Source organism: Helianthus annuus, chromosome 8 (genome assembly GCF_002127325.2).
Source record: "Helianthus annuus cultivar XRQ/B chromosome 8, HanXRQr2.0-SUNRISE, whole genome shotgun sequence".
Taxonomy (NCBI): Eukaryota; Viridiplantae; Streptophyta; class Magnoliopsida; order Asterales; family Asteraceae; genus Helianthus; species Helianthus annuus.
The window spans coordinates 68151161-68177321 of record NC_035440.2 but is presented as its reverse complement, the minus strand read 5'-3'; the positions used below and the strand labels follow the sequence as shown (position 1 = coordinate 68177321).

At 33.8% G+C, this 26161-nt stretch overlaps 1 protein-coding gene and 2 long non-coding RNA genes across 4 annotated transcripts; 1 reads left to right on the top strand and 2 right to left on the bottom strand.

Moving 5' to 3' along the window:
• Positions 1 to 10092: 10092 nt before the first annotated feature.
• Positions 10093 to 13519, bottom strand: LOC110873004. Of its 2 annotated transcripts, XR_002554855.2 has the most exons (7): positions 13102 to 13418; positions 12981 to 13011; positions 12760 to 12874; positions 11759 to 11941; positions 10759 to 10862; positions 10500 to 10599; positions 10093 to 10317 (listed from the first exon to the last, which is right to left on the bottom strand). It is a non-coding gene; the product is annotated as an uncharacterized LOC110873004 (long non-coding RNA). The 2 variants fall into 2 exon arrangements; XR_004864955.1 differs by having other exon boundaries at positions 11759 to 12874; positions 13102 to 13519.
• Positions 13520 to 15294: 1775 nt separating this feature from the next.
• LOC110873005 lies at positions 15295 to 24010 on the top strand. The gene is made up of 14 exons (XM_022121903.2): positions 15295 to 15749; positions 17881 to 17955; positions 18035 to 18142; positions 18415 to 18447; positions 18522 to 18611; positions 18718 to 18834; positions 18910 to 19053; positions 19462 to 19881; positions 20370 to 20504; positions 20927 to 21145; positions 21926 to 22201; positions 22284 to 22409; positions 22482 to 22781; positions 23560 to 24010. The coding sequence occupies exons 1-14, from the start codon at positions 15561 to 15563 to the stop codon at positions 23755 to 23757; spliced, it is 2430 nt and encodes an 809-aa protein (XP_021977595.1). The 5' UTR covers positions 15295 to 15560; the 3' UTR covers positions 23758 to 24010.
• Positions 24011 to 24412: 402 nt separating this feature from the next.
• Positions 24413 to 25618, bottom strand: LOC118481225. The gene is made up of 2 exons (XR_004864954.1): positions 25450 to 25618; positions 24413 to 24775 (listed from the first exon to the last, which is right to left on the bottom strand). It is a non-coding gene; the product is annotated as an uncharacterized LOC118481225 (long non-coding RNA).
• Between the last annotated feature and the right edge of the window lie 543 nt (positions 25619 to 26161).

Sequence of the window (26161 nt, the reverse complement as noted above, 5' to 3'; positions counted from 1 at the left end):
CCATTGTCGAGAGTTTGACCTTAAATTGCCTACGCGGGTTGAGTACCTCCTATGTCGTCACATATATTAATGTCCTCGCGAAACATTAATGATCAACGTGCTCATAGACGCTTTACATACCAACTTACAACACTATAACTTTCATATGTTTTTAATATTCATTTGACGCAAACTCATACTACATGGATTTACAAACTTGGGTAACGTTTCCAACTTATGTACAAGTAAGAGGACGGGTTGGTCCTGCTTACAAGGACTCTAGTGGGCTAGACTCACAGTTTTCATACAACATGTCGAGAAAATGATTTTACTAATTTTCTCCACAACTTATAAAAACCGGTTATTCAAAAAGATTGATTCCAAATGTTTTACCAACAAACTATGAACTCGCTCAACTTTATGTTGATTTTTCGCATGTTCTTTCTCAGGTGGCTTTTTTTTTTCAAAACTATGGAACAGTTGGAATAGGAGAACCCATGGGAATTCGAGTACTTAGCGGCGTTCATTTCCTAGAAGTCTTAGTTTTTTTTTGCTTCCGACGTGCAATGAAGATACCAGTCCAGTCACGCCAGCTCTGATATTTCGGGGTGTGACAGATGTAAACCCTGTTAGATGGAATTTCACTTTAATTACAAAAATGCCATGTGTTTACACTGGTTCTCGCAATAAAGGGTGGTTCATAACGGATCATTATCCTATATATATATATATATATATATATATATATATATATATATAGAGAGAGAGAGAGAGAGGGAGAGAGAGAGAGATATGGGAGTTGGCTACAAAGTCCATTTTTCCTACAAAGTGTAAAAAGTCATAAAACACCATGACGTCAACCATAAAACATACTCTAATCCCCCCAAATAACAAAGTGAAGATTACTAAACGCCATATTTGTGGGTTTGTGTTGTGTTTTGGATGAAAAGGCTTTGATTATCGAATAACTAATATTAGTGTGTTTTACGTTGATTATCCTGTTGTGTTTTATATTCATAGTTCTAGGATGGTGTGTTTGAAGTTTTTATGGATTGTTAGGGTTTGGATATTGTGTTTTAATGATCTTCACTCTGTTATTTGTAGGTTTTGAGTGTGTTTTATGGCTAAAATTGTGGTGTTTTATGACTTTGTACACTTTATAGGAAAAATAGACTTTGTAGCCGAACCCCACCATATATATATATATATATATATATATATATATATATATATATATATATATATATATATATATATATAGGGTAGGGATCCTAAGAGAAGTCCACCCTATTTGAGAAACTTGAGAAGCAATCTGAACCACACATTTTCCCTAAGCAAAAAATGCAAAAAAAAAGGTGAAAAAATGGAAAAAAAATTATTTTTTTATTTTTTTATTTTTTTTTGGAAAAATCGCAGCTTTTTCTTTAAGGATTAAATTTTTTATTTTTTTTAATTTTTTTTTGGGATTTATACATATGTGTATATTGTTAATCTTTTAACTAAACATATATGTATATTGACAATTATACATATATGTATATACATGTTTAAAATTAAAAAAATATGTGTTATAAATCCTAAACCTTATACCATAAACACTAAAACTAAACCTTAATGCTAAACCCTAAACCCTAAAGCTAAACCCTAATTCTAAACTCTAATTCTAAACCCTAAAGCTAAACCCTAATGCTAAACCCTAAAGCTAAAACTAAACCCTAAAGCTAAACCCTTAATGTTAAACCCTGATGCAAACCCTAAAGTTAAAGCTAAACCCTAATGCTAAACCCAAAAGTTAAACCCTAATGCTAAACCTTAATGCTAAACCCTAAATACTATTACTAAACCCTAAAGCTAAACCCTAAACCCTAATGCTAAACCCTAAATACTAATGCTAAACCCTAAATAACACTTATTTTTCAATTTTAAACACATGTATATACATATATGTATAATTGACAATATACATATATGTATAGTTAAAAAGATTAACAATATACACATGTGTATAAATCTCAAAAAAAATTAAAAAAATAAAAAATTAAATTCTTAAAGAAAAACCTGTGATTTTTCCAAAAAAAAAAATTGCATTTTTTTTACATTTTTTTTTTTTTGCATTTTTTTGCTTAAGGAAAATGTATGGTCCAGAATGCTTCTCAAGTTTTTCCAATAGCCTACTACTTTTCACATGATCCTTATCCTATATATATATATATATATATATATGTTTGTATGTATATATATAGGGGATGGATCATGAGAAAATTAGTTTAAATGAGAAAACCAAAAAACTAACTAATAAAACCTAAAAAACATACCAAATTTTGTTTTTTACAATTTAAAAAAAAAAATCGCTTTCATATATGAAAAAAAAAAACTCAATTTTTTTTTTGTACTGCACATGTGCACTAATAAGGAAAGCCTAAACCACTTAACCCACCCCCACCCACACCCCCCAAAAACCTAACCCCCCCGACCCACACAAACAAAACCTAATCCTAATCCTAAACCTCCAAAAAAACTAACCCTTAAAGCTAAACTAAACTCAAAAACTAATTTTAAGCATGTAATGCATATGTGTAGTACACATATAATGTACATGTGCAGTACAAGTTTTTTTTTTAAATTTGTTTTATATACAAAAAATAGCGATTTTTTATAAAAAAAAAATTGTAAAAAAATTGGTATGTTTTTTAGGCTTTTTTAGTTAGTTTTATAGTTTTCTCATTTATATTTAGTTTTCTCATGATCCTCTCCACATATACATATATATGAAAATTCCAATATGTATTATTTAAAACATTTACATTAGTAACCTAGGGGGTGCGTCGAGCTGATAAGCATTAATGTTATAAACCTAAGGGGACATTGTTGGGCCTTTGAAGGTTTATACATTAGTAACTAATTAGTGTTGTGGGCTAGAGGTTGATTAGTTGTTTTGGGCTTGTAATGTGGGCTTAGAGTGGGGGTGATATGGGCTTAGGTTTAGGGGAATTGTGGGCTTGAACTCCCTTAAAAATACATGTTTAGTCATTATGTTTTAGGTTATTGACTCTAAGTGTTTCTGCTGTAACTTGTATCAGACAATTATATTGTATGCAAGTTAAGCTTTTGGTCATAATCATTCTGTTTCATCTACTTTCTTGTGCTTGTTATTGAATCGGTTTGATTTTGTGATTCCGCCACCAATCAAACTAGTTGTGATATCATTGTTTGATCTGATTTCGGGACTTACAAGATGAGGTATGGTTCCAATGGTGGAAGCCAGACGATCCCATAAGTTCACATTTCAATGAAACATACGACGACGTCCACCTGGATGAGGCCCTGGTTTAGCCTTTGGAGCTTCGACAAGTTGAGAGCTCACCTAAGACAAGTTTGGTCAAACACGCATGTTGTTTATCTATGTGAGAAGATTTGGCTCTAAATGGGTTAACAATTCGTGGAGGTTCAATTTTGATAGTATACTAGCGTCCAAAAAATTTGTTTTGGCACCAAGATGATTGTATGACTCTTAACTTGAAAGCCAATATTTAATAAGGATTGGTCTAACACTTGATGAGTTCGTTTGACTCTAACTTGAGAGCACATTTTTAAGGATTTATCAACACTTGATGAGTCATTCGACTCTCAACATTAAGAGCATATTTATTTATTTATTTATTTTTGTAAGGAGTGGTAAACACTCGATGAGTCACCAACTCTAACTTGAGAGCCAATTTTATATAAGGATCGGCCAACACTTGTTAAGTCGTCTAAGTCTAACTTGAGAGCCATTTTATAAAAGGATTGGTCAATTGTTGATGAGCCTCGCGACTCTAACTTGAGAGGCAATAACTAATAAGGACTAATGAACACTTGATGGCCCGTTCCATTAGAGAACCAACTTTTTATAAGGACGCGCTTAACTTGATCATCCGTTTGGTTCTAACTTGAAAACCGTATCTTTATAAGGATTGGTCAACGCTTCATGAGTCGCACAATTATAACTTGAGAGCTAACATTTTGTATTAGGAGTCGACCACAATAAATGCATCGCCCAAGTCTTTTTGAGAGCCAACCTTTCTACGAGGAACGGTCAACAACTGATTAGTCTCTTGCCACTAATTTGAGATCCATATTGTTAAAATAAGTGGTCGACACTTGAAGAACCACCTCATTCTAACTTTGATACGCAACTTTTTATGAGGAGCAGTTAACACTTATTTAGCCTTCTAACTCTAACTTGAGATCCGTAATTTTATAATGATCGATTAGCACTTGCCACACTGCCACACTCTAACTTGAGAGTTAGTTTTTAAAAAGAGTGGTTAACACTTGAGAGCCGTCTAACTCAAATTTAAGAGGCACCATTAATTATATAAGGACAAGTTAACACTTGGTGAGCCGTCCAACTTTAACTTAAAGAGTCATTTTTTACAAGGATTGATCAACGTTTAATGAGTCATCCAAATCTAACTTGAGAGAAATATTTTCACAAGGATCACTCCCACGTATGGTGCCAAACATTCTTATGAAATCCACGTAGTTTGACTTGGATAACTATAAAGGTGATTATCTGTGTTTGGAATATTCTGGAAGGTCTTATGGCACTGTTCTTCGTCACCCCTAACCCAATCTCGAGTTATAAACAAACAAAATGAAGCGTTAGAAGGTGTCACGCAGTTCGAATCTAAAAGGGTACCCTCCAACTATCAAATCAGCATATTCGGATGGACAAATGTACACAAATCATCATAATAGACATGTATTATGAGTGTTAAAATAATGTGACAGTATGCCTCATTCATTTGTTCACATAATATTTATTGTGTTATAAGTCATTCTTATAATCTTGTGGACTAATGTGTGCAGAGTTTTGTTTATCAGGGGTTTATGTGAACGATTAGAAGGACTACGATCTTCATGTGCCATACTTGGAGGGCCTGGCTGTAACATTCGTTCACTTGGCATATAAAAGAGTCATCAACAGTGCAGAGCATTCATTCTCTCACACTTTTTCACTTGTTCTATAACAACCCTCGAAGATCACCCCTAAATGCCTTAATTATACCCCGTATACTCATAAACAGACCCGATCAACCCTAATATCATTAAAAATCAAATAAAATAATTGTTATTGGGTTCTCGCAGGTCGCAACAAGGTAAAGGGTGCGAGTCGCGGGGCGCGACCCACCTTTACTTGTTGGATACCCTTTGTGACGTGTGTCGTCACACTTGTCGAGACTACATGCATGACCAGCCAACCCTACACCCTAGCTAAGACCCTCGCGGGCCGCGAGAGAGGGAGACCAGCAGCTCGCGGGGCGCGAGCCACCCTTTGACCAACCTATATAAGGAGGCCTCATGCCTCACTTCAAATCGTTCAAAATTCTGAATTCTTTCTCAATTTCTATAGGCAAAAACTATAGCCAAATATACCCCCCCCCCTAAAACACAAAGCTTTGCCTCGTTGTAAGTATTTTAACCCCTGGGCACTAAGTCGATACTCTGCTCGATTGATCTAGGACTCCGTAACGCATGTCAAGGCTCTGCCTGACTCTGTTCGTTGGAGTTTTGTCTCGTGTTGTACGGCTAATGTGATTTGGGTTATCTTACTAACACGTGTGCATTGTATGTTTTTCATAGAAACTCAAGGAAATAATCCAGAAATATTACTAGGAAGCCCGTAGAAATACCTAAGTCTACAATGTGAGTATATTCTCTTTTTGTAAACCCTTTTTGTGAGTCATTCTCCTTTTGTCACATTTTGAGATACCATTATTTCAAAAGGTTCTACAAAAAAATATTTATGAGATATAATTACGGTGATTGAGTCATTGTATTCTGGAATTGCTGCTAGTATTATGGGGTTTGTATACAATACTTGATAACCTTCACAATTGGGCACGGGTATCCAATGTGTGATATGACCATAGTCACAGATCCGTCGAGTGACAAGTACTGATGAGTAATTGGGTAGATATAAACATTGTAATCGTTCCCAATACTGTAAAATTATAAAACTTGTTTTGATTAAACTAGGATGCATTCACCAGTATATTTCCTGCTGACAACATCTTTTTAAAACGCGTTTCAGGTAACTTAATGTGAAAGCTAATAGAAGCCAACTGGAAAGCATGAAGGCTTACAGAAGTGGCTATAAAAGTTACCTAAATAACAAGGAGCTTATGTTTTCAATAATTAGGGTTCATCCCTATAAATGTATTGTGAACAAACTTGGGTTTCATCCCATTTATTTATTATAAAAATTTTGGTATTTGAAACTCTGAAATTATTTCCTAACTGCCGTCCTGATGAAAATTTTCCGCTGCATAATGAATAAACACCGATACCATCTGACTGGCTAGCGGCTCCCGCTCTCAGGGTGGGGTCGGGGGCTGTGACATGTTCTCTCTCTCTATTAGTTGTTAGGGTTTGTTATAGTTGTTGTGTTGAAGATTGTTGTGATAATCTCTCGTTTATATTTCCAGAGAGAGAGATTGATCTTCTAGTATTGATGATCATCAGGATATTTCTGTATTTTGTATCATTTGTAGATCTTACGATTTGTAAGATCTAAGGTTCTGGGGGTTAAACGTTTTGGGTTGGTTTAATAAGATTTGGTCACCTGTTTTATCGTTATACCGTGTGTTTGTTCGTTTTATTTACATACCATTGTTCTCAGCAATAGGGATATGTATGAAGAAGACACACATATATGAGATAACTGAGCCAAACCTATCGGATTAGCGTTGATTCTAAACCCATTAAGTAGCCTCTACAAAATAATTGAATTTAGAGTAAATTGCACTTTTTGTCCCTAATGTGTTATACAAGTTATGAAACGTGACCTTAAAAAAATAATCACACATTATGTCCAAAAACACCATGTTATGTCACATTTTATATCCTTTTAACCTAACAGAGTTAATTATCTTTGTTAGGTTAAATCAAGGTAAGGATAATATTGTCTTTCACATACCATAAAGGACACAAAGTGTAATATACTCAGTTAGTTATCATTAAGGACACAAAATGTAATTTACTCTTAACAACATTTTTATCTTTTAGTTAATATTACAAGTAAAAAAAAATAAAAGTTTAATTATTTATTATAAATATATATATATCTGTTTTATATAAACACTTATAACAAATTAAGTCGTATTCGATTTATTTTAGTTAATTATTTGAAATAAATTGCTAAACTTTAAAAATTGAATTAATTAGTTTTACTATTAAACCTAATCAAATAATTATTTGATTATTCATAGGAATTTGTGTCATGTATTACAAATATTTTTATAAACCAAATACGATTTAAATTTTACAAGTGTTTATATATAAAATAATAATTAAACTTTTAGTTTTTTTATTTTTAATATTAACTAATTTATAGGAATTTGAGTCATATTTTATATTTTATAGATTTGTTTATTAACCGAATACGATTTAGTTTTTATAAGCGTTTATTTAAAGCAATATATATGTATATATACATATACATATATGAGTTAATAAAAAATAACTAAACTTTATATATATATATATATATATATATATAAAGTTTAATTGTTTTTTTATTAATTCATATATGTATAAATATAGTGTTTTATATAAACACTTATAAAAACTATGTCGTATACAGTTTATAAAAATATTTATATAATATGACACAACTTCCTATAAATTAGTTAATATTATAAATAAAAAAAGTAAAAGTTTAATTATTTATTATCATTTCACATATAAACACTCGTATTCGTTTTATAGAAATATTTATAAAATATGACCCAAAATTCCTATAAATAATTATTTGATTAGGTTTAATAGTAAAAATATTTAATTCAATTAATTATTTAAAATCTAGGAATTTATTTTGAACAATTAACTAAAATAAATCAAATACGACTTAGTTGTTATAAGTGTTTATATAAAACACACACACACACACATATATATATATATATATATTAATAATAAATAATTAAACTTTTAGTTTTTACTTTTAATATTAACTAAAAGATAAAAATGCTTTTAAGAGTAAATTACATTTTGTGACCTTAAGGATAACTAACTAAGTATATTATATTTTGTGTCCTTTATGCTATGTGAAAAGACAATATTGTCCTTTTCTTGATTTAACCTAACTAAAATAATGAACCCAGTTAGGTTCAAAGGATATAAAATGTTACATAATATGGTGATTTTGGACAGAATATATAATTATTCATTTAAAAGTCACGTTTCATAATTTGTGTTATATATAAAACACACGTATAATTTACTCTTGAATTTATGAAACGTTAAATTAGTCATAGTATATTAAATTATGAGTGCCATTTATGAAACGTTAAATTAATCATATTATATTGAATTATGAGTGCCAATAAACATTTTAATTTGTTGTTACTAAAATTAAAATTTATATTTTTTAACATAAATTTTTTAGGTGTTGCTAAATGCACTTCCATTTTTTTTAATTTTATTGGTTGTACCCCCTTGAAGTTTGTAAATAAATACAATGAACCCTTATATTTTATATAGAAAATATCCCTATTTTTTCTAGGGGTTTATCTGCTTGGCATAATTTGAATATTTAAATATACATGTGAATACATAACAATTCTATCAAAAAAACCGATTGAAAGAAGGAGATTAAGAAAAAGCTTGAAGAAACATTTTTTTCAAGTTTGATTTTCATCAAAGTTCAACGTTGTTTGGTATAAGTGTGTTTCGATAAGCTTCGGTGTGGACACGATGTATTTGGTGTGAAGACAATTGATTTGGTGTTATTCAATTAGTTGTGACGATTTGACGTGATGTAAAAGACAATTTTTGACAACTATTTTTAGTTTTTTTTTCAAAATAAAACAAAACTTATTGTGACAAAGGGTTTTAGTCACAAAAGGCTTTTTATTAGTAAAAGTTTTAGTGACAACAAGGGATATGGTGATAGAGTTTTAGTGACAATTATTTTTAATTGGTGAATTTATTTGTGAAAGATTACATTTTTATATTGGTACCTTGATGAAAAGTTCGTGGGAAAAAAAAACAAGAAATGCTGAAGAAAAGGTTTGTGTGGGCAAACATAGAATCGTTGACAGATCAATACAACAGATACAAATTTTTAATCGATGAACTTCAATTAGTGGGTGTTGAAGTTGAAAATTCGTAAATTATGAACACGTTTCTAAATTTGCAACCATCTGTATGGCCTCTTTTAGCTACAACCATCCTAAGACAAGAAAATATGAAAACTATTTTGAACGGGTATTGTTTCAAATTCATATTATTTAACTTTAAATAATTAAAACACTATACAACAACAGATAATATATAAAAAGTAAAGGTGAAATTTAAAAAATTATAAAAATGATATTTTATAAAAGAGAGGTATAAAAAGTAAAAATGGGGTGTATTTAGCCAACCCCAAATTTTTCCTTAATTTCATGATGTTGTAACAGTATGCATCAATAGATGAATGATTTTTTAAACAGATATAATGAATTATAGTTAAAATGATATTTTTAACGGCTAATTTCTTTAATCCCTTTCGTCTGTGGGACATAGGTGTTTTTAAATAAAGGCTTTGTCTTTAGGCTACACGGTATGGTGATGGTCCTCCCTTGGAGAATGATCCGTCACATAAGCGCCACGTAGGATGGGCGTGAGGATGGAGGTAAGGAAATGGGTGATAATCCTAATATGTATATATATATATATATATACTAGTGGGAAACCCGCACGTTGCAGCGGGGTCGACAATACGAGGCCTGGAAAAAACTCAAAACCTTAAATGATAAGCTTTTTAATAGATACAGGGCACGGTTACATGATAGGATGCTATTCAAAATTACCAAATTTAGTTTAATGCATATTACAATTAATAAAAAAATGTCACGAAAATTGTCTTTTTAGGGGGCCTAAGACTATATAATCATTCAACTTAACTATTCAAAATTACCAAATTTAGTTTATAGGACTTTACATATATAAATCTAAATAAAATAGGATTCTTTAACAATGATTTTAGTTGGCAATTTCATCAGATTCGTAAATTATAAGGTTTGGCCAAAGAGAAAATAAGTCAAATGGGTCAAAAGTCACTCACAAGTGTATTTTTAATGTATATTACGATTAATAAAAAAAATATGTTTGTAATACTGCAATTAACTGTAATTGTACAAATTATGCCTTAAAACACAATCTAACAAATATATATGATCATAAAAACAAGAAGCAGATGCTGTATATAATTTAGATTTATACATTTACATCATACCTCCAACCACACAAAAGTGCGCAGTCATGAAGTAGAGCTGTTCTTGTGACTTCCAACAATGGTTTCACATCTTCCTGGAACATAAAAAAACAAAACTCATGAGTAAAAATAGATAAAATGCCAATATAACTTCACTCCTTGTACTTAAAAAGTTCAACAAAAAGATTCATCGATCTATATCTATTAAATCACTTTATCCACTCTGAATGAGAATATTCAAAATCACAAATAACGATTAAGATGTTAATATTCTTACAACATCAACATGGCATAAAACAACAAGAAGGTTGAAGTTCTTTCCCAATTCCCTTATTTGGTAATATAAGTAATCTGGGTGATGCAGATGATACCTAAGGCTGCAGTTAAAACATCACAATGATTAATGAGAGTAAAGAAAAGATAAGTTAAAATATTTTTAAAAAATAAAGTAAAAAGGTACATATAGTTATATATGAGTAACTGAATGTGTTGTTGACGGCTAGTGAATTGAGTTGATTGCTTGTTATAGTACAAACCTAAGATAAAGAGCGCATGAATTTTTCCCCAACATGTAGCCACAGACAATATCTGAAAAAGCCCATCTCACATTTCTTATATGTTTGAGCAAAGGATTCCCCTCCTGCATGAAAAAGAAATATATAATATATAGGTGAGAGATGATTATATACGTGCAGAGTTCCAGGCAATGGATCGCACCGGGATTCTGATTATATCTGAAACGTTTCCATTAAGTTACAAACTTACAAAGCATCGTACAAACATAAATGAACCTTTTCAATGAAACCAGGGGCGGTTCTTAGAAGGCCCGTGCCAGGGCCACGGCCCTGGCAAGCTTTTCGGCCGTAGCGCTAAGTTTCCGTATTTCGATCAAAATTTTTATATATACTATGTTCGGCCCGGGCCATTTTTTAGTGCTCGTGTCTTTCGGCCCTGGGATGTTCAACAGGCAAGATCCGCCACTGAATGAAACTACTTCATGAGGTGAGTGTAATTATAATTAATCTTGAGTCCATATAATTTTATAATTAATCTTGAGTCCATATAATTTTTTCTTCATCAACGAACATGAAATTCCAATCACTGTTAATTTACCATATGCCATCAATTTTTCCATCTAGATATGCAAGTATGAGCATGTATATCTATTTCCATCCTAAGTATTAGTACCCAGACTTTCAAAAGTTCCCCATTTGTTGACACTCAGTTAAATACACAGTATATCATATTTTATGAAAACAAAAAACAAAAGTTGCAATCATAACTGCAACCTGCTTAATATCAACAAAAATCTCTTTAGTTGATTCATTGCAGTTCTTCCTAATGAAAAGACTCGCACTACGATTCTGGTCCTTAAATGTGACATAAATAAAGACAACACATATAACAAAGCACACCAATAACATATGGAATGTGGTGCCTACGTAACCTTAAAACTTTTCAAGCATAAAGATTTAACACCAAATAACAAAATCAAACAAAACTGAGTAATAACTGATAAACAATAATTAACCATACCTATTGGGTGGTGAAGTTGACTGCGGATTGAAACTCCTCCCGTGCAGAAACTCGTGTCGGCTTAAAAACCGTTGCGATAAATGATCCCAGTTCAAAATGAATAAAGCTACTGCAGTTGATGTTCCGAATCCGAATCATGAACTTCAATACTGTTCTTGCATTGAAGATTTAAGCTGCTGGATGCTTTTGTTGTCTTTCAGGTATTAGTAATAAAACTCAACTGAATAAACTGACCAAACGAAAACAAAAAACCGACACGAAACAAAAAAAAAACTGAAAATATTGAAACCGATTCGAAACGAAGCCAAAAAAACCTTAGGAGGTGGCGTGGTTGTAACTTGTAAGCTTTTCGAGTCCGTCTAGCAGATATCTTAGGGGTTGTTTATGTTTGTTTGTTTGTTTATAATATAAACGAACCTTCCGATGAACTGTTCACTGAACATTCGGTTCGTTTATGGCCTACAAGTTAGTGATAGAATCCTAGGAAGCATCCTAAGGATGAGGCCAGTGTCTAGTGATTAGATTACCAAGCCAAGCCAGTGGTGTAGGCTCTTGGTCGGTGGTTGTGAGTAGATATAGACTATATAACATGTCAACAGGCATCCTCTGTCCTACATAAGTACCATAACCATTCGTTGTGAGCCAGATGTTCATCTGCTCAAACACTTAGTATTGACTAAGATTTCATGATTATGAATTCCCACTAATTGTCATACATCAGGTTAGGTTGGGTTTTGAAAATCTTTAAATGTTGGGTTAGAAATTCACAAAACCCCCAATTTCACTCAAGAATACTAAAAAATATTTTCTCTTTTAACAAAGTAATCAAGAAGGGTGGGTTCTAATAATCCATCAACATGAATAATAAACAAATGAATGATGTCCTCAAAGCAAATGAAAAAAAAAACAGTTACTACCATAATATAAATAAAAAAAATACCATAATTGTGTAAATTTGAGCACTTATTATCAAACATATAGTCATGTAAAGAAAAAAATACCTTCATTTTTATGGAGCTTAACTTGTTCGTCTTGATGCTTTAAATACTCTGCGTTGACATAGCATTCATAAGAGTCTCCATATAGACTCCAAAAATGCCTTTGAATGTGACCCTCCTGTCGTTATACCAGGGGAACAAATTTACAAATAACAAACCCTAGACATATAATCATATGAAAAATAGGAAACACAAGAGACACAAAAGAATCAGAATTCACATACCTTGAACGATTTTAGGGTCTTGTAATCAAATCTACAAAATCCAATAAACACTCCAAACAATCAAAATCAAATTAATAGAAAAACAAAAAAACAAATCGAAGCACCCAGGGTTAGGGGTTACCTATTTCTGAATCTTCGTGGGAGGATCTCAAATCAACTGCAATCTTCGTTTTCACCTTGCAGTTCTGACATTGAACCCTAGATTTTTGAACAATCTATCCATCTCACAAGATCTGGTTGATTAAGGTAAGAAACGAAAAACAAGCCACAGGGGAGATGAGATTCATCGCCATTGATGGAAGCTTTAAGAATCGAACATTAGGTTATAGAGGAGATGGGAACTGACGAGTACCGAAAGGTCGCATTGAACCATGGCGTTTGATGTTCAAGAACGACAATGAGTTAAAAGCAGGGGCGAAATCCCTAAATTGCCACCATGGCGTCTTAAAATTATGTGCTATTTCCTAATATAATGGCTTGTATTGTGTTGTACATAATGCTATAAAATCTATACATATGGTAAAATTACTATCATGTCCATCACTTCTCCTTTTTATAATAATATAGATATAGATAAGTTGTATGTATAAGTGTGTGAGAGAGAGGGAGGAACGGATCAAACGGCCGCAGGGGGACGGGGAGGAGGCCGGCAGGGGGCGAAATGGCTGGAGGAGCGACGCTAGTGGGGGACGGTCCAAAGCCGATCCCCATATCAAACAGCCTTATCAATGGACCACCACCCATTAGTAGTTAAAATAATACTGATAAATATATATTGTATCTTTAACTTCCTCGAATCTAGCAAACCTATGCATATGTTGCTAAGGGGAGTGGGGGTGGTCACTAGTGATAGAATTCTATCACTCACAATATCCAATTAACTCCTGCCATGTCATCAGCCACTATTCTATCACTCACAAGCATTTTGTAGTGGCGGTGGTCATCACTAGTGATAGAATTTCATCACTCACAATTTTTTTTAATTTTTTATTTTAAATTAGAAATTAACAATAAAACACTAAATTATAAATTTCATTAAAATTAAAACACACTAATTCAATTTAACATACTAGAAATATTTTAGACTACAATCCACGGATATTGCAACCGACTTAAACGGGTGGCATCTCCCAACCCCACTTTTTGCAAATCTCGCGCTTTTGTTGAATTACAACTGACTTAAACGGTTCGTCGAGATGGGCAATTAAAATTTATATAAAGATGAGGGACCTGAATTGCAATTAAAGGAAAGCTATTTAAAAATAGCTAACAAAAGTTGAGGGGCTAATTTGCACTTTTCATCAAACTTGCTATTAATTCAATTGCATAAATGACAAAACAATCTGAATTGCACTTTTCGTCAAACAATCTTTTCAACGCATGATATAAAGAACGCGTTACAAATTCGCGTGATACATTAGGCGGCGACGGTGTGCGTTATTTTTTAATGAGTGATGGAGTGACCATCACGGACCACCCCAGTACCCTTTGTTATTTTTACACGTTTTTCTCGAAAATTAACATTACTTTGTTTTTTTCCCACTTGGAAAACCTCGTTGACTGATTTTTACGAGAATTTATGTTATTTTAAGAAACATGACTAAACATGAATATAAAAGTAAAAAAAGGGTACGAGTCAAGATTAGATTATAATTATTCCAAAATAATAATAGTAGTAGTAGTTAGAGATGCTTTAAAAATCTGGGTTTTAAACTGGAACCTAAAATCCAAATGGTATATGTGAAAACTATTTTGAAATCACTACAACTTGTAGGTTTCTAACCGGTTTGTTATCATCTTATTTAAAATCGGTTTAAATTGAACGTAAGTAGTAAAACATAGTCAACGTATCAACAAAACCCGAACTGGTTTGAAACTCAACCTTGTATAGACTTTTCGTTGACAGAATTAACGCTTTTAAGGTTTGAACCTGTTTGTACACCAGTAATAGTACTATAGTAGTAATAATCATAGTTGTACAATTTTAATAATTCAAACTATGACTTATCAGTTGATAATAATTTATGCAATTCAACATTTCAACCGACGTCACTCCACGCTTTCACTTTCATATATATATAAAAATTCTCAAACACGTAATTATCATAGATTTTCATGATTAAAATCGAAAATAAAGCACGTTCTTTGAAAATAAAATCAAACATAAATCTGTAATACTAAGAATCCAAATAAGAACAAAATTTGAACATGAAAGAGTCCATCAACCTCATAATAAAAATACCTTATTATTACCTCATAATTAAAAATATCTTATTATTTATGAAAGTGATCATTACAATCACATGACCACTTTCACAACTAAAAGTCCAGAGGCCATCATCAAAAAAAATATCTTATTCTTTCCACTCTCGTCTTTCTAACAAATTTCCATTATTACAAAAGCAGCTCAAGAATTCCACATTTAAGAACACCAGTTTGTAACAGTTGCTTATTTTGACCAAAAAGTCAACTTCTTTTTGTCTCCCATGATCCTTCAGTAACCCTTTGTTTGTTTCTTAATTAGTTTATGGGTTTTGAATCTTTGATCCAAACAAACAAACAGAGCTCTAAGATTCATACATGAGGAAGATGAAGAAACCCAGTATTGATATGCGTGAGATAACAGAGTTCTTGAATCAGATGCTGGTGGAGAAACCACTTTATCCGTTGGTGATTCCTCTGTTATTTGTTTTATGGAGTATTGAGAAATGGGTTTTCAATCTTTCCAATTGGGTTCCTCTTGCTGTTGCTGTCTGGGCTACTATTCAGGTTTTCTTTCTTAACTATTTCACTTTATTATTTATATAATTTTCCTTGTTTGTATACTTTTTTCTAGTACAATTTGGTAAACACTTAAGACAGGAGTGTGGTACACAGCCCCGGCCCACTCAGCTATTTTGGCGCCCCTCCCCCATCCCGCCGTAGCCAAAGGGGCGCCATGGCATGACTTCGCCAATGGGGTGTGGGTGGGGGGTAGCGTGAAAGAGGAGAGAGAGTCACCCAGCCAATCAGATTTTTTTTTTATTTTTTTATGTATAGTAAAAATGAGGGCTGGCTTTATTCACACGGTACAAGTTAACAATAACGCCCTCGATTACGTGTCGCCTCTCCATATGAGGTGGCGCCTGGGTGTGCTGACTTGGCATAATAAAGCCCATAGAGCTTTAAACCACACCACCAGCCTAACTTATTAAGTTCGAATATTGCTTCCACCAAATTTCCTATCATATCTGCTTGATGCCACCTGTTTAGCACAAATTGAGATTTTTACTTGATCGTTGTTGGTTAGCAGGGTATCAGTGGGATCAAATGGTTAACACACACACAAAAAAAAAAGATCAGTTAAAACTGGATTTCGGTTTTGGGTTTTTTAATAGGAAATTTTTGTCAAAAATATATTGAAAAACTTAAATTGATGTTAAGTTGTGTGCATAAATGTTGTTTAAGTCATAGTTATTAAAGGCGTTAAGCGCACTTAAGGCGCATAGGCCTCGTTTGGGGCCTAGGCGTAAAGCGCAAAAAAAGCGAGGGCCTGAGAAAAATTAAGCGCATAATGAAAAAAAGTTCAAACTATATTATGTATTAGAAAAAGAATACTATTCTTTAAATAAAATAAACAAAATCTATTATATAAAACTATATATCATCTATTTAGAACCAAAAGTTCTAAAAATATTCGTGTATTAATGTTGAAAAGTAGTTTTCCTTATATAAAAGTAGAAAGCTGGCTAGAATCTTGTCGGAATTTAGAGAATTTGGCCGGAAACTCTCTGGAATCTAGGAATCTCGCCGAAATGTGCGCCTGAACCATCACCTAGAGAATTAAAGCGCAATTTCCTCGACTTAAAGCGCAACTCCCTCGCCTTGCCTGAAAAATGGGCCTAGGCGCAAGAGGCGATGGCTTTTAACAACTATGGTTTAAGTCTTAGGTTATTGAGTCACAACTTGCAGGATGGTGAATTGAACTGCACTCTAAATTTGTCTTTTTCCAAGTGAGCTTGCTTTAGACATGTTTGTTGTGTAGATCTTTGTTGTATTAACTAATTCCCATGTGCATTAAAGTGGGTTTCACATGGTTCAGTTGTTTAATACATATATAATCTGATAACAGCTTTTTTTTTTCTTTTGTTTTTGGCTTGACTGAAAAGCAAGGGAAGTGACATATTAAAAAATTCAAGAATCACAAAGCTGTTTATTGTATACTTGTTTAAAACTTAAAATTTAATTATCAGTTTCTTATATACCAAGTTGATCAAAACGTTTTCATATCTTGGTTTTAAAAAGTGTGAGGTGCACGCCTCAAGCAAATCTTACTTGCGCCTCATGTACGACCGCACCACATGCCTGAGCACGAGGCGGGCTTTTTAGGGGGTTGGGATACTCCACTTTCCATCAGTCACCACACTCAATCATGTTCCGCCACATCATCGAACTTGGTTCCATCACTAGTGATGGATTTTAGTGGGGGTGCCCATCACTCACCACACCCAATCACGCCCAGCAATTTCCCTCAACGGTAACAATTTCCCTCCTCAACGCGTTATGGCTACAACGAGTGATGAGGTTCACACGTGATGGGCAAGGGTGTCGGCGGTGTTCCACGTTAAACAACGCGTGGTCACCGTGCTACAACGTAGCGCCCCGAGTGGCCTTAGAACCAAGTTTCATACGCGTCAAGACGATGATATGTTTTTTTAACGAGGGTTGATTTGCTTATGCCACAAGCTTTAAATCAGATAAATAGTTGTCTGTGCCCTTGTCTTGTAAACATTATCTTTCTTTATGTACATGATGCATGTTGTGCCAAAAGTCCTGATAAATGATGAGTTATTATTGACAATTAAAAATGATTTATATTATACATATTAAAATTTTATGATACTGATGTTTTGCTCCGCAGTATGGAAGTCATCGTCAGCGAATTGTTGTGCAAGACTTGAACAAAAAGTGGAAACAACTAATTTTACAAACATCCGTACGCTCTTTTTTTATAAATTTTTAATTATGGTTTCATTGACATAATACAAGTTCAATGATGCATTTTACTTCACCAGCATACAACACCATTGGAGCACTGTGAGTGGCTCAACAAGCTCTTAATTGAAGTTTGGCCCAATTTCATTAGCCCAAAGCTTTCATTGAAGTTTTCATCCATTGTTGAGGTGACTATCCCTTTCTTATAGCTATATATATATGTGTGTGTGTGTGTGTATATAGCTGGTCAGTTTAGGTTGTATTTCATTGGTAATGAGTAAAATATAGAAATTTAGCTTAAAATGAAACAGGTCGAATGTGTTAAACACGTCAAAAGTTGCCTAATGTGTATGCAAATGCTTACAGGATCCTAAATCTTTTGATTTCAAGAAAGCCATCTCCAGTTATTAGTAGTACATATGCTCATATTTACTAATGCAAATCTATTTTCCTCATGCAGAAACGTCTAAAGCATCGGAAGCCAAAGCTAATTGTAAGTTATTTCATCCTTTTGAATGGTATTTACAGGAATTTAATGTTTTAAAAAGCGTCGTTTTTTTCTTGTAGGAAAAGATTGAGCTGCTAGAGTTCTCGTTAGGTTCATGCCCTCCTATATTGGGAATGCATGGCGCTCAATGGTTAACCGCAGGCGATCAGGTCTTATCTGTTAACCACTTAAACTCTTTCTTGAATGTTAAGAAAATCCATTGGGCTTAATGTTTCTAAATTTAAGTTGATATATACTTGCTGATTGTGCTTACAGAGATTCATCCGTATGGGTTGTGACTGGGACACAAGTAACATAAGTATTATGTTGCTTGCAAAGTTGGCTATGGGATCAACTCGAATAGTTGTAAATAACGTCCACGTCAAGGGTGATGTATGTACAATTAATTTCGTCTTTTTAGCTTACATATATACATACGTGTACTAATTTCCTTTCTTGACTCTGCAGCTTCTGTTATCGCCAATTCTAGACGGAAAAGCAATTCTGTACTCGTTTGTGTCAACTCCGGAGGTCAGAATAGGTGTCGCATTCGGAAGTGGTGGCAGCCAATCTTTACCTGCAACAGAAGTCCCTGGTGTTTCTTCATGGCTGGTAAGCTTCTTAGTTCTTACTTTACAAACTTTATTTATTATATGATGATAGTATATACATTAAACTCTTTAACGGGTCACTAAAAGAATATATCAGCTTGGGTCGAATCAGTCGAAAGCGGACCAAAATGTATTCTTAAATCACAAAACCTACTAAATCTAATAATTAGTTTATTATTGAAAAATTGTAATATTTGTTTGTGATAGTAATTATATATGGAAATTCATGTTTGACAAGTGGTCTTTTGTGTTCGACCCATCCCGTACAAACAATTACTTATTTTGCTTTTAACCTGTTTTGTCCCGTTTTCGAAAGCTTCCCAGTTTGCCATCTGTAGTCACATAAGTACATAATAAGACCGTTGAATTGGTAATAACACTCTTTAATTAATAATGTTTTTAATCCCAGGTTAAATTATGTAATGATTCCTTGAATAAAACAATGGTTGAACCTCGACGGCGTTGTCTTTATTTGCCAGCAGTGGACCTAAGGAAAAAGGCGGTTGGGGGTGTAATCCATGTCACGGTTGTGACAGCTGGATCACTTTCGCGTAATAGTTTTAAACGAAGGTCTAGGATAAATGATGATGGGAGTGTAGTAGTAGTAGATAATCATAATGACACCATGGGTAAAGACTTTCATACATTTGTTGAAGTGGAACTCGAAGATTTGACTAGAAGAACACTTGAAGTAGCGGGACCCAACCCAACATGGGATTCAACATTTAATATGGTTCTGCATGATGATGCTGGAGTTCTTAAGTTCAATCTTTATGAATGCTGTTCAGATAGTCTCAATTATGATTACCTTGCTACCTGTGAGATTAAGGTACGTGTGTTATGCTCTGTTTTGCAGTCAAACTACTTTCACAATCAAGATGGATCATTGATCTCTACACAGATTTATGGAAACGGATCAATTCAAGTTGTATTTCTATATAAAAACTGAAACGGGTCAAAAGTTTCCTAACATGTATTTAAATGCTTACAGTATATAGTTTACTTGAAAGAAGATATATTACTAATTTAGCAATCGAGTTTCTGTAATCGTATTTACCATTTAATACACTATTAGTTCGATTGTTTTAATAACAATAAAATTGTGTTGGTGGATTGGCCCAACTCGGCCCTGCCATTATTTGAACCTGGTAGTGTTCATAAACAGTTGAAACAGTTTCGGTTACATAGATTCATTATAACCGTTGCAGTCTTCTTTTTGACATTAGAGGATGCATGTTGACTTTGATATACGATGATCTGTTGAGTTTTTAAGTTAAGTGCACCTCTTATAGAAGTTAACCTTTTCAACGGTTGCAGCTGAGATACTGCGATGATGATTCAACCGTCTTTTGGGCCGTTGGACCAGATTCAAGCGTGATAGCGAAGCATGCTGAGTTTTGTGGACAAGAAGTTGAAATGGTTGTCCCGTTTGAGGGCATTAACTCAGCAAAGGTATGATCTTTTCTCACAGACTACATTTGACTGGATTTTCAACATTCCTTAAATAATTAATTCTTCCAGTAATGTACGCTTCTAGCATCCGCAGGATGTGTGACAACTAAAAGGTTAAACAGGTAAAGTCAAAGTAGTCTGCGTAGAAGGTATTCGGTCAAATGGATCTAAATCCGCCCAATGTGTATTTATAAGGCATATTTATGATACAATTTTGATAAACTAATTAACTATCAATAAAATTTTAAGTTTGGACAAAATGTGTCTCGGCTGAACTTAACCTGACTTGTTTTGCTCTGTACCAAAGAATTACTCATTTTGAGCGGTTACACAACCCTCCTTACCTGTGTATTTTGCCACCTGTACATCTTAGAAATGGTAATAATGATCTGATGCAAAGGATAATCGTATTACCCGTGCAGCTGAAAGTGAAACTCACTTTAAAAGAATGGCAATATTCTGATGGGTTACATAGCTTAAGTGGTCTGCAACTTAGCTCGCGAGGATCGTCACTACATGGGTCCATCTCTAATTTCCAGCCAAGAACCGGAAGGAAGATTTATGTGACCGTTGTTGAGGGGAAAGACCTTTTAGAGAAGGAGAAAAGCGCAAAGTCTTACGTTAAACTACAATATGGGAAGGTAGATGTTTATGCTTTACTAAAGTAGATGTTTATGTTTATATACATACACACACCTAGTGCATAAAAAATAATAAAAAGTAGTGGGAAAGAGAAAAAGAGGCGGTTACATTATCATCTTGTGTATCACATTTTATATACATACAAAAGGCATGGAGGGGAATAGTGTCAGGCAGCTGCCTGACACTTCCCCGTTGGTCCAGCCAAATTATGATTCCCTGTTTAAATTTGCAGTTTTGCCATTAGTTTTGTTTTTTCTCTCCCAGCCTAATTACGATTTTGCCCTCGGTTTCAAATTTACAGGTTTGCCATTGTTTTTGTCTTTTTTCCTATCAAATTACGATTTTGCCCCCAGTGTAAAATTACAGTCATGCTATCGTTTTAGTCTTTTTTTTTTTACAAAACTATGGTAGTGTTTTGTTTTAATTGTTGACTTGGTGTAATTTTTGTTCGTGTCAGGCGGTTGCACCGCCTGGCACATGCTCATTTGTCCTGAAAAATTACAATTTTGCCCCCAATTAAAAATTATAGTCTTTCTATCGTTATAGTTTTTTTAGCAAAAGTATTGATAGTGTTTTGTTTTAATTGGTTTTCTCGACTAATGTTTTTTGAGATCGTGTTATGAGTAGTATGTACAAGTAATCGAAACACAGACATATATGAAAGAGAAATATTTGGCTTAGTGCCCCGCAACGCGGGCGGGGCAAAACCTAGTTTAACACAATAGGTATATATATTGAGAGAGAGAGAGAGAATCTTGAATATTGAAATGATTGTTCAGACAATCCAAAGAACAAGAGGTGCAGCAAATTCACACCCTGCATGGAATCAGAAGTTTGAGTTTGAAGAGATCAGTGATGGTGAATATCTAAAGATAAAATGCTATAACGAAGACATGTTTGGAGATGAGAATATCGGGGGTGCAAGGGTAAATTTGGAAGGTCTGATCGATGGGGTGGTGAGGGATGTATGGGTTCCACTTGAGAAAGTCAACAAGGGTGAAGTCCGCCTTGAAATTGAAATGGTAACCATCAATGATTATAATCAAGGACCCATGGTATGCAATTACTTCTTGTAAACTTTCGGCTTTTGCTACTTTCAAACTTCATATGCTTTTGTGGGTTTTTGATCTATTCTAGGCCTCACAAGGAGGTTTGATCGAGCTTGTTCTTATTGAAGGAAGAGATCTTGTTGCTGCCGATATTCGGGGAACAAGCGATCCTTACGTCAGGGTACAATATGGAAACTTGAAAAGAAGAACCAAGGTGAGGAGGAACACTTGCTTTTCTCCTTTTGGCCATTTCATTCGATTCTAAGTCTGTGTTTGACTTAAACAGGTGATGTATAAAACTCTGACTCCCCAGTGGCATCAAACTTTCGAATTCCCAGATGATGGAAGCCTCTTAGCTCTCCATGTAAAAGACCATAACGCCCTTTTGCCGACATCAAGTATTGGCGATTGCATTGTTGAATATCAGAGATTGCCTCCAAATGAGATGTCCGATAAGTGGATACCTCTTCAAGGAGTCAAAAGGGGTGAGATTCATGTTCAAGTTACTAGAAAAATTCCACAACTACAAAAGAAAGTTTCTGATTCCGAGCCACCTTCAAGTAGAGGACAAAAAATTTCTACCCAGGTTACAACTCGTATTCTGTTTCTTTTATCTGCCTCAAAATCTTTATATAGCAAACTTTTAAAATCTTTTTTATCTTAGAAAATCTTTAAACATGAATCTTGAAAGTTATACCCAGGTTACAACTTGTGTGCTTTTCTATCTTAAATATGAAACTTATCATAAATATTTGAAAGGAGTTAAATGTCATTTTAGTCCCTGTGGTTTGGGTCATTTTGCCAGTTTAGTCCAAATGTTTCATTTTTCACCTATGGGTCCAAAAAGGTTTCACCGTTGCCATTTTAGTCCACTGGGTTAACTTTATCCATTTTTTCTATTAACGAGAAGGGCAATTCGATCATTTTATATGTAATTTTGTTAACTAGAAGGGCAATTCGACCATATAAAATGACCGAATTGCCCTTCTCGTTAACATAAAAAATGGATGAAGTTAAACTAGTGGACTAAGATGACAACGGTGAAACCTTTTTGGACCCGCATGCGAAAAATAATAAACTGGCAAAATGGCCCAAACCACAAGGACTAAAATGGCATTTAACTAAACGTTAAACCCAGGTTACAACTTGTATACTTTTTTATTATAAAACTTATCATAAAAATCTTCTAGTATGAATCTTAAAAAATCTGGCCATGTTACAACCTGCATTTTGTATTTTTTTTTTTTTGTTATCCGCCTTTCTTGCTATGGGAATATAAAAAAATCTTAAAAAATGAAGCTTGTCACTTAATATGGTTTTTTACATATGAATGAAACATTGAATTGGTCCTTTGAGTTGGGCAGATGAAGCAAACGATGATGAAAATCCGGTCTCTGATTGAAGAAGAAAACTTTGAAGAAGCATCTATGATTCTGAGTGAGTTGGAAAGCCTGCACGACGTTGAACAAGAATGCATCGTTCAACTTGAAACAGAGCAGATGCTTTTACTTAACAAAATCAACGAGCTCGGTCAAGAAATCATCAACGCATCACCCAGATGACCCTAATTTATGCTTGTGGATAAAACTATAATAATTCTGATATTATATGCAAAAAATGATGATGCTTTGTGTTTCTAGGATGGGAGTGTACTGATACAGTATATAGTCAAAAATTTATATACCTGTCAACTTCTTTGTGTAGTATACATTTTAAATCTATAAATGAAAAGGTAAAAATTTGGTGGTGGTAGCTTGTATTTATTGAGGCGGATGTTTGTATGAGAATAAGTATGATGTTAATTTGTTTCCTTAATTGCAGTCTATGTTTTGAATTTTTTTTTTTTAATTTCTGAAGAATTATTGATTTTGTTTACTAGATGTTGGCATAGTATTCGACAATCTAAAGGAATTACAGTCTCCTTGTTTCGAGATGATGAAGAAATTGTTGGAATTGTAATTCATGATAACTTGGATATCTCTGAAAATTGTACAAACACTTTCAGATTAGTTATTCGTTGGTACTCGTGAATATTCAATCGGATAATTCTCAGACAGATCAAGAACGAGTGCAAAATTTGTTAAGAAACTTGTACTCTAAACTGATGAAATTGATTTCCATGTATAGGGGTGAACTAGTGCAATGAATCATCGCAACCCTTCTTGAAACGTAACGACTCAAGTCCACAGAACCGTAAATCATACAACAACAAAGGGATTAAAATCGAAATCTGCTCTTCAATTTTATTAACAAAGAAAATCACTCAAAACTTTGTTCCACACAATCGAAATCAGCACGATGGATTTGTTACAGTATATAGACATCGCATGTTAAACCAAGCGATCCACCTCCATAGCCGACTCCTGCCATCAACAACAGTCTGATGATCAGACAACATTCCGATCAAACAACTACAATAACTTCCGCATACAACAGCCTCTGATCAGATGATTATTTTTCCAGCCATAACAACAAAATCTGATCAGACACCATTTTCCGATCAAACCACAACAATTCCGATTACACCCCATGGCTTCAATTGCTGCCTTCACCCTCTCCCCCAACAAAATGTGTGTATACCTAGAGAAAGGAAAGAAAAGATGTGATTTTTTTCGTGTTACCGAGTTTAATGTAAAGTAATGGAAAAGAAAAGAAATCAAGTATTTTATGTGTTCCCGAGTTAGGAGGAAAAGAAAATAAAGTAACAATTTTATCATTATACCCTTTAAACATAAAACATTTTAATTAGATATGAGGGCAATTTAGTAATTAATATAATCTCTCCAATTTGAGAGGATGAATATATGGACAAATTTCCTTCCCTTTTTCCCTCCCATCCTAACCTTAAAAAAACTCGGGAACATGATTTTTTTATATTTACATCTCTTTTCTTTCCCGTCCTCCTGTTAAATGAGACTCGGGAACAGAGACTGTTGCACCAGTCAAGTCAAGGCAGGTGACTCTTCCTCAACTATTAAGTTATTATGTTCCCGAGTCTCATTTAACAGGGGAGGGGAAATGATGCTCATATCCGGACGATCATCCTATCCAACATATCAACGTGTTCAAGATATGACTTCTAGAGATCTTTGGCTTTCCTTAGAACGTGCATATGCACCAAACACGGCCTCTGGTGAGTATACGTTAAAAACTCAATTGCTCAGTTGATGAAACCCTAATCACTCATTTAACTAGAGCCATGGAATATGCAAACTACTTTAGCCAATACTGGGGAACACACGAAGGACAAAGACCTTGTTATGCTAACCATATATCTCTGGATTACGAGATGAATATCACGGGTTAAAATCATATCTTTTGACTCGTCACCCACCAGTAACTTTCCATGAATTACATGGCCTCTTGGCAAACTCTAATATTTGTGTTCCACAACCACAAGTTTTTGCTCACTGGGATATTAGAGAAGAAGATTATAAGTTAGGGGTTAGGATCAAATACAAAAAGATAAAATAAATAAGAGGGGTAAGAAGGTTTCTAGTCCGTTGATCTTAGATTTGGAGGGTTGGGATTAGTTGTAGGGAAAAGAAGATAATAGAAGGGTAAAAAGGAAATCCTATATTTATGAATTTTCTCTCTTCACATGCAAGACACATGTCAATTCCCCCATCGATTTAAAACGTCCGTAGCCTTTTCATACGACATTTTTTTTAAAAAAAAAATTCACCATAATAACGAGCGTTTTTTTATCTTTAATATGAGTACCATATTATCATATAAAAATAAAATAAAAAATTTCATTTTTACTGAGTTTTTTCGCATTGTGTTAAAGGTTCAGTTCATTGTGTCTTTTAACTGGGTTTTGGTCATTACGTTTTTGTAGAGTTTCTATACATTATGTTATTATCAAAACCTATAACACAATGTTAATTTGGGTTCTATCCATTGCATTTTTATAAGAACCTATAACACAATATATGACACAATGAAGATGGTGTTATATCTGGG

What these genes read in the sequence shown, in the direction of transcription:
- LOC110873005 (XM_022121903.2), top strand. Translation starts at nt 15,561, where the DNA reads ATGAGGAAGATGAAGAAACCCAGTATTGATATGCGTGAGATAACAGAG. An exon ending in AGGGCATTAACTCAGCAAAG is followed by an intron (nt 20,505 to 20,926) that starts GTATGATCTTTT and finishes TTACCCGTGCAG; the next exon opens with CTGAAAGTGAAACTCACTTT. An exon ending in ATTATAATCAAGGACCCATG is followed by an intron (nt 22,202 to 22,283) that starts GTATGCAATTAC and finishes GATCTATTCTAG; the next exon opens with GCCTCACAAGGAGGTTTGAT.